This window comes from Cyprinodon variegatus, unplaced genomic scaffold (assembly GCF_000732505.1).
Source record: "Cyprinodon variegatus isolate N-32 unplaced genomic scaffold, C_variegatus-1.0 Scaffold216, whole genome shotgun sequence".
NCBI lineage: Eukaryota > Metazoa > Chordata > Actinopteri > Cyprinodontiformes > Cyprinodontidae > Cyprinodon > Cyprinodon variegatus.
Window position 1 is genome coordinate 300,057 of NW_015150669.1, and position 9,588 is coordinate 309,644.

Consider the following 9,588-nt stretch of genomic DNA (forward strand, 5'->3'; position numbering starts at 1 on the left):
ATATATGCACCAACCTTTTTTAAAGATGAAGTAAAGTTGCGATTAATTTGCCTGCCTTTCAGCCATTGGTGGGGATATTTCACTCGCCTAAGTTGGATGCAAATCTTGCAGAATATGCATGTTGCTACTTCTCATACATTACTCATCAGACTGTACTGACCTGTAGACCCAGATTATGTTTTAGTGTTCTCCATTTTTGGTCTCAAACATTCCTCCTCATCTCCTCCAGCTCCATGTGGCGGGCACTACTCCGCTCCAAGTGGAGTCATTCTGTCTCCTGGGTGGCCTGGTTACTACAAAGACTCCCTCAGCTGTGAGTGGGTGATCGAAGCTGAACCAGGACGGTCCATCAAGGTCACATTTGACAGGTAGGCAACAAATGGTTCTGCAATATTATTAAAACCCTCAGACCCTCTACATTTGACAACTAAATGTTAACAAGAGGTCTCTGTGGTTAAGAAGGAATTAACTTTAGTTTTAAGGTTACAGATCACAAGATTAAGAGTACTCCTTGCCTTTTTGGTGCAGATCTCTTAGTTATAATTGTTTGTAGATTTCTGAGTTTTTTTCATACGAATTTCTAACTTTACAAAATTAGACAATATCTTAGTTTTTTATTTTGATTTTTGGGCTTAATAATGGAAAATTACTTTTCTTTACTAAAACTATATAACATCAGAAGATATTCAAGTGTTGCATTATAAATATGTAAAGAATGCCAGAATATCTTTGCTAAATGTGATTCATCGTGGTCACAAACCTTTTATTTATTTTTCTTTTATCTATTGTCAAACTGGGAGCATAAAATTATCTCTTTAATGAATATCCGTTTCTTTTTATATTTTCCACACCTTTAATAGGTGGATATGACAACGAAAATACTTTTAAGGTTTTTAATAAAGTAATAATGAAGCTTTATTGTATAATTTATTGTTATTCTCTCACAGGTTCCAAACAGAGTTGGGTTACGACTTCCTTGAGATCCACGATGGGCCAAACCTCATATCACCTCTGGTTGGCTCCTTTAATGGCACCCAGGTGCCCCAGTTCCTATTTAGCAGCAGCAACTTCCTTTATCTCCTTTTTACCACTGACAACAGCCGCTCCAACGTTGGCTTCAAAATACTCTATGAGAGTAAGTTGGAGACAAATATATTCTGTGGTTATGAACTGACTAAAAGTGAAATGTTTGCAAGTTCTTGCGAAAAATGTGTATTGTTGAATATTTAACATATAGTATGGGCCTTTTGTGAACAGTAAAATAAGTATAATTCACATTAGGTTGGTAATTAGGTAAGGTGATTCTTATTTTTGTTTTTTTTATTCAGGTGTTACAGTGGACAGTTATTCATGCCTGGATCCTGGTATTCCTGTTAATGGTATTCGTTATGGGCAAGATTTTTCCATTGGATCCACGGTTTCATTTGGCTGTGATTCAGGCTACAGACTCAGCCATGAGGAGCCACTGGTGTGTGAGAAAAACCACTGGTGGAGCCACGCCTTACCAACATGTGATGGTAACTCCTTCCACAACATTTCTTATTTGGCAAATACAGTTCACACATAGTAATAACATGCATTAATTAAAATGCAACATAATTCTTTTCTCAGTCTCATAATAAATCAGACTAATCCCCAGATTCCACATCCTCCATTGCCGCTCCGTGGTGCTCACATACAGTACGCCCTGTGGAGCACTTGCAATGTCATGTTAATCAATGAGAAATGTTCCACATCCACAACTACTCCTCAGAACGTCACTGTCCACGTACACCTTCTCCATCCTTCACCTGCAATATACAGAGTCAAGCTATTTTTTGCTCCCCTTTGGTCTGTTGGTAGCCAGCCAGGTCAAGATCCACAACAGCAATTGTACAAAACAGGAAAAAGAACATTGAAAAGATCTGATTTGTCAAATTAAGGTACGGTAACGACAGATTGGTAACAAAAAATGAAAGCATACTTTTATTTATTCCCAAAGAAGAATTGAATGCAAACTATTGGTACTTCAACATACAAGGAAGCAGATTTGTCATCTCGATCAAAATATTTATTTAATGCTGAAAGGCTTAAAAGTTTCACCAAATCCAGTCACAACAACTTCCAAGAGCACATCTCACAACTTCAAAAGAAAGTATTTGGGCGTGGAGGTGGAGTAGTGGTTAGCACACATGACCCATGTACATAGGCCTTAGTCCTTGACGCGGTCAAGGTGGGTTCGAATCTAGCCTATGGTCCTTTTCTGCATGTCTCTCCCCCTCTCTCATACCCCCTTTCCTGTCAGCCTACTTTTCAAAAAAAATGAGCCACTAGTGCTGTGAAAACTCTAAATAAATAAATAAAAAGAAAATACTTATCTTATGCATGGATAAATAGATGATAAGTTGGGAAATAGAGAACAGGCTAATTTTGTAGGAGCTTAGTTATGCCTATTACAAAGATCCACAATATAAAGAAAATGTTTGGGCAGAAACTGCACATATGCTGGATGCTGATGCTAAGTTTTTTTATTGTGTCATAGAAGATTAAGCATTCATTACCTCATATTGTTTTCCTATGAATTAACAAATAATAATATTGTGCATGCTCACCTCAAGCTCCAAGAAACTCAGAGCAGAGCAAGATGGGATGAAACGCGTAGGCTGTAGTCATTCGTTTGAACCGGCGGTCTGGAACGGAGCGGAGGGGGGCGCTGACAAAGGATGTGGGTTTTCGGGATAAATATTCCTGTTTTAAATCAAAATCACCAAAAAAAATTTTATTTTATGAAAAATGGGAAAAAACAAATATGTTTGTAGGATGTAGAATTAGCTTCCAACTAAACAAAGTTTTCTTTTTAATGAAGGAAAGGTATTCTGAGAGTCATACTGAATGTATCATGTTTAATTTTGGTTCTAATTAATTAATTATTTTGATCTCTGAACAGGTCAATTTCTTCTAGGTTTGCTGTGTTATATGTATTTCAAACTGCAAATAGCACTCCTTTTGTTGAACAATTGCTTTTTGCCATTTTCCATAAGAGACACATTTGTGGAGTTTACAAGTGAAAACCATCTACTAAAATGATTCTCCCACCTGAGCTATTTATGCAGTTCCTCCATAGTAAACATTAGCATTTTGGCTGCTTCTTTAATTAAATTCTTTGTGCCCAATCTGTACATTTGAGGGGATAGCCATGTCCTGATATGTTTTCAGATGGTTGATAGATTAAATAATCCAGTTGTCTCAAATCATTTTTGCACCCCCAATTACCCCCTGAAAGCTAATATTCTAAAGAAAATAAACTTTAATTTTCTTTAAATAACAGTGTGTGCTCTTATTTAGCCTTTTGCATTTAAACTGGGTTAGAACTAATCTGCTTAACTGTTTCTTTTTTGGAAAGAAAAACCTTCAGAGCTAGTTTACCATCACCTTCTCTAACATAGAGGATGTTTATGGATCAGTGCTTCCATATTATTTTGAGAACGTCTTGTGGGTGGGAAAGCAACTCAGATTGACTGTGGTTCTGCTTGAAGTTTTTTACTGTTAAGAGGGATTTTTGTTCTCTCCATGTTGCTGTATGCATATGTGGTGTGGGAGATTTCTACAATGTCAGTGAGAAGCAAAAGTATACTGTGTCTACATGCTCATCCATCGGAAAGGAATCAAGCAAAGTCAGCCACCGAAAGCAAGTTAAAAAAAAAAAAAGAAAAAAAAAACAGACTTATAGATAAGCTAACTTCTTAAGGTACTCAGTTGGACTAGATTAATTTGTATTAGAGTAGATTAGCGCTGAAAATAGATACACATCGTACTTTTAGGTGTTTTTTTTTATTATTATTGGTTAGACAAAGCATTAGATTTGTTTTAAATAAGAATTGTGTGCTTGTTTCTGTAAGATCAGTTTATCAAATAACTAAATACATTGACCAATATGATTGTAAAGTTTTTTGTAATTTGATGGGTTTGAGTACTTTGCTAGGCACGGAACTATTCAAGTGTCCAAATCTTTATATCCAAGTTTTGACAATTGGAGTTTTTCAATGAGACTGTTACAGTATCTGCCAATACTGTACTTACTGACTTTTAGCAAGGGTGAATTGTTTAGCTACCCTCGTCTGTCGAATTGACTTAAAAGGCTTTAAAATCAGAGACCATGGCTCTTCTTTGCTTTTCAGTCAAGCTGCCAAGCAAGTGTATCTCTGAAGTATAGTTGTCACGAAACCAGATAAAATATATCCCAGCACTACAAGTTTTAGTTGTTGGTCTTGCTAGCACTGGTTTGTCAAGGTAACAATATATATTGCAATAGTAGTTACTAGGCCAATTAAAGCCATTTTTGTGGAGGATCAGATAAGAAGGAACCTATCTAGGTTTTATTATGTTGGCCAAACAGGACCAGCAAAGGAAGTAGAAATATATGATTCAAAGGCTTCATTTAAGGAGAAAGCTAGGGGCATTTTTTTTTTTAGAAAGGTGACTAATTTCCTTGTTTTTCTCCTCTGAACACTGCTGTATCATGATTACAGTTTTATACTATACTGCTCTGCTAAGGCTCATGCAACTCGTAGGTGTCCTGCTGTCAGCCACCTGCCTTTCAAGACTAATCGAACACCATAGATAAAACACAAGGCGCAGGCAGTGAAACAGTATTATGTGCCTTGACATCAGTGCATGACTGCTTTCTTAAGGCACAGAAAAACTCAAAATGGACCTGTTGATACAGAATTTCATTTAATCTAGAAACTTTTCGAGTAGATTTGTTGGCAAAAAAAACTAAGATAAATTATCGGCTTGAAACTTTAGCTTTCTGCTATAACGAATATAAAGAACCAAAGAAATAGTAAATATTTTAAAGTAATGTGCCACTCCTAGATTTGTTGAAAATCTGTGGGCTTTTAGGCAACCTTCCTATTTGAGGCACATTTGCTTTAAATTTTACAGATGCAATAATTTAAATAAAATATTAGACATCTTTGTGCACATTACCATTAATATGCACTTTAAACATGCCTGTGCACTTTAAACATGCATGTGCACACTTGGCTCTGTTATAAATGTGCACCCTGTCACCTCCTGTCTTGTGAGAGCCAAGAACACAGGGAGGTTTGAGGTAAGGTTGACGAGACCCGTTGTTGGCTGTCACCTCTTCTTTCTTCTCTCTCAAATCAGAAGCGTGAGTTGGGGAGGCACACAAGAAGGGGAGGAGAGAAACCTGTCTTTCTCCTTGCCTGTCTTTCTCACTTCAAATCACAGTGGTGCAGGAGAGGTGGGAGGAAAAGACGGATGTGCCACTGCAGCATTACTTTAGTGGCAGCCTGCATACTATGGCTCAGTGGCTCATTCATTTCTGAAGCACTCTACCATTCCTGGTTGCAAGAGTGTGTTCTGTTCTCTGAGGAGAAGATTTAAGCACAATAAGCTGAGTAATACTGGGAAAATATTAAATATGAAGTGTTTTGCAAAAGTATCCATATCTTAATTCAACTTACAACTTTAAATATTCAAATATTTATTATACAGATCAAAGAAGATGATTACCATCTTAAAAATGGAAATAATTCTTCAACCACATCCACATCTATCCCAGATAAGTTAAAAATCAGGTGCTTCCACAAGCTACTGTATGGGCAAAGTCAGATTTTTGGAAACAAGTTGAATAAATGTCAAACCTTACCAAAACAGAATATTGTAAAGGCAGTTTTATGCATTTGTTTTAAGGTAGTCATTTGGACTGGCTGCAAGATCATATCCCTGAAAAATCTAGCAAAAAAGTGAACAAAAGACGGTGTCATCCAGGACATTTTATTGTGAAGTTTTAGCCCTACACCTTTTAATATTGAACTGTTAGCATTAAGCTATCCACTCAGGTTAATCAGTGTTGCTTTAGTAACAGTTTATACTGACACTGCGTGTGACATCATAAACTCATCTTCTGCTAAGCTACAGACTGTCAGGATGTGTAAAGTTTTGTAGGTGGACCCAAAATGCAGAGCCAGAGGTAGAGATGAGTTTTTTGCAGATTTATTGCAGGGAAAATATGTCCAAAATTAAACAGCCAAGGAACACAAGAACTAGAACAGGGTTAACAGGGGGTGACAGGAACTGATGAATACATGACATAATGGCAACAATCCAGTAAAGACAAACTGAAGTGGAGGGGTATACATACACTGAGGAGGAGACTAACAGGACAAAGATTGGGGTAATGAGCTGAGTGGGAGCAGGTGTGCAGAAAATGAGCAGAAAAACCAATGGGAAGGAAGGCGACACTAGGGGGCAATGAAGCTTAACCGGGAAATATAACCTAAAGCTAACTTTAAACAATGAATGACAAAATACAACCACAGCAAAGACTAAGGAATGCTGAAGAAGAGATAACTGAAAAATCACCAAAAAAACACAGTAAAAAGCAGAATAACATAAATCGAAGCCTAACTAACAAACCCAAAGTGAAAACTAAACAGAACCAGAAATCCTAGAGTGGCAGACCATAACACAGACACAACACCCAATGTGTTTTTGGAAACATCAGGGGTCTCATTATAAAACATTGTATGGAATCCATGCCTAAAGTGTACATACTCCAAGCCCCCAAAAATGAAGAGTGCAAAAAGATCTTGATTTGTTAAAACACCTGCATGCACAAACCAAGAAATGTTTCTTCAAAAATTATATATCCAGGGCTCCACCTCATCTTTAGCTCTTTAATCGCCCACATTCAACTATTAAAGGTCCATGCAATGCAATGCATGAATGTCACTGAGTATTTAAATAAGCTGATCAGTGTTATTTAATGGTAACCAATGGCAACTACATCTAAAAGAGCTGAAAAAAGCAAAGGTTGAACGAGGTTGGCTATTTAAGAGGAGGAGAAGTCAGATGAATATGTTTGGTAACCATTGTAAATTAAATATTAACAAAACATTTAGGGTCTGATATGGGTGGATTATATTAACAAGGACATTCAAGCAGCATTGGGCTGTGATATCGCAGATTATGAATAAATTCACAGAAGTATTTTGTTCCTAAAAGCGACTTTGTTGGTTATTGTTCAGTATGGTTAACACCAGTTTGCGGTGATGAGAGCCGACAAGCAAAAAGCGGTTCACAGCTGTTATTAATAAAAAGGGGATTTATGCACATTTACCTCCTCCTGTTAAACACCTGTGGGTCTGAGAGCAATGAGCTATGGAGTCTTATCAGTTCATATCCCGTCATCTTTCTGTCTCAGGGATTTCTTGACACAGGTTGAGGATTTGTGTCAAAATTACAACCTAAATTACAACGAAACAAATGATATAGTTGTTGAGCACATGATATGAAATGGAAGTAACAAGGGAACAGGGCAATAAGCTACATACTTTCATCTACAAAATGGCCATGAATGTTTAAATATGTTATCAGAGAGACACCACAACAAAAATAAACTCATACAAAACAACAGACTCCAACTACCCAGGAAAACTATTTTGTTTATTTGCATCAGAATTGGAATGTGCCTATGAAGATGGGCCTTCAGGTGCAGATCGCTCTAATATGAGATGACAGAGATGACTAAGACTAAGGATACTTTCACACAGGTTCTATCACCAGTGATATTAAGGAAGTACTAAACAAAAAACCTTACGGACTGAGATGGAATTATTGAGGAGTAAAGAAAAAAAAAAGCGCTGAATGTTGGAAACTGTAAATCATATAGCAGTCTTATGTTGACATTTGATCACCATGTTTTCATTTTATAACTGCTACTTGCGTTTGATCTCTGCTGCAATTTAAAAATGGAAATATCTTGAGAGCTTTACTGAATTAAATGTATTTTTGCATACACTGTGTGTACAAAATGACAATAAAATCTGTCCAAGTCTATACAGAAGTTTCATGAAGTTAGAATAAGAAAAGAGGCAAAAAGTCAGGAGCAGAATAATATCAGGGATATGTGTCAAAAGCAATATAATGAATTGCACATTTAGGGCCTAAAATATTCAAAGATTCCAAATAAGACGTGTTCAATTGCAGGTATTTTTGTATGTGCAATAACTAGCTGTTATTGCACTACCCCCCAAGGCTCTTTTGATTTTCTATTTCTTTATAAACATGCCGCACTATTCGATTGGATAACTAAGATGAGGGTTTAAACAGTCAAACATAGTTTAACTGTATAAAGATTGTTTGCCAGCCCATATATATTTATTAAAATTATTCTGCTATTGTTAATTTTGATGGTCTAAATAAGTTTTTCCGCGCACAGAACAGCTCTTTATCCCTTTGTGATAACAGTTACTGCATATATTTGTGTCGGTTTACACCTGACTTCAGCAGTATTAAAAAGGACGCAAAAACTACTGCGGCTGTTGAGTTTATGATGTGGGAAATGGCTTTCTACTAGTAAATGTTAACATTTCCATCTCCATGAGGTTTGCGCAGTTTGGTCACTAAATGTGATCTGCATCTAAATGAAGGCAAACACGTAATAGATGGTTTATGCATGCTGTATACTAAATTGCAACTGCACATCCTTTTTCACCCTCTTTAAAGATCTACTCTGCATATAAAAAACACATTTTCACCTGTTTTACGATACACAAACCTTCTGAAGATCATGCCTTTAATGCCCCTAAAGCTATCCTTATTGCCTGTTTTAGATTTAAATGATGAGAAAATTCTCTTGAAGCCCTGTAAATAGAGCTCCAAATGTGAAGCCATGCTAAACTGCGAAGTTAATGGTTTGGTGAGCATTTTGAATAAATCATTTTAATGAACTCTTTCTAATGATTAAGTTCACTTAAAAAAAACACCATTCCCTTTACTATTGTTGCTTTGTTAGAAAAAAACAGACCAATGTTGATTGTTTCTAAATGTACGAATCAGATTAAGAGTTTCTAAAGTATTGAGTATTACAATTATTGTGGGGGCGGCACAGTGGCAATTTGTAGAACTGTCGGCTTGCAACAAGAGGGTTCTGAGTTTGATCCGGGGGTCTTTCAAAACTTAGTTTGCTTGTTCTCCCCATATACACATGGGTTCTTTCCAGGTTTTCCCACAGTCCAAAAACATGAATGATAGGTTAATTGGTAGTGCTGGGTAAAAAATCGATTTAATCGATTTTAAATCGATTCCTTTACATTTTTTGCAAAATCGATGTCTAGGGAATGAGATCGATTCGTTTTATAGTGACGTGCGTGACGTTCACATTCTAATGAGCAGGAAAGATGCACTCAAAATACTTCAAGCCAGATAGCTGCAAATATAGCTAATAGGTTGATTGAAGACATTATTAAATGGATTCTGACCAGAAAACACTGCACATATGGTTTGTGCAGTGGAGATAATGCAGCTAATGCATGTCTGCTGTGTTCCCGCTGTGTCACGTCTGTTTGCTCGAGTGAGGCTTTTTCACTTTTCACAAGCAAGTTTGCACTTTTAAGACAGTTTTATTCACATCTCAAGTTTAAACTATCCGATTTACAAGTTTGCACTTTGTGTTTAATATGACCGGAAAAAATGAAATACATGAGTCTTTTGAAACACAGTTGAACCATTTTCATTATTCTAAAAACAGATCGAATCGAAATTAATCGATTTAGAACCGTATGAATCAAATCGAAT

The 9,588-nt window shown here is 36.5% G+C and overlaps 1 protein-coding gene across 1 annotated transcript in view; it reads left to right on the plus strand.

Annotated features, from left to right (window-relative positions):
* csmd3 (CUB and Sushi multiple domains 3) overlaps positions 1 to 9,588 on the plus strand; it is a 414,963-nt gene that overhangs the window by 293,088 nt on the left and 112,287 nt on the right. Inside the window, exons 16-18 of the mRNA XM_015380485.1 lie at positions 230 to 368; positions 948 to 1,135; positions 1,329 to 1,517. Coding sequence (XP_015235971.1) covers positions 230 to 368; positions 948 to 1,135; positions 1,329 to 1,517 — 516 coding nt within the window. The remainder of the gene's footprint in view (positions 1 to 229; positions 369 to 947; positions 1,136 to 1,328; positions 1,518 to 9,588) is intronic.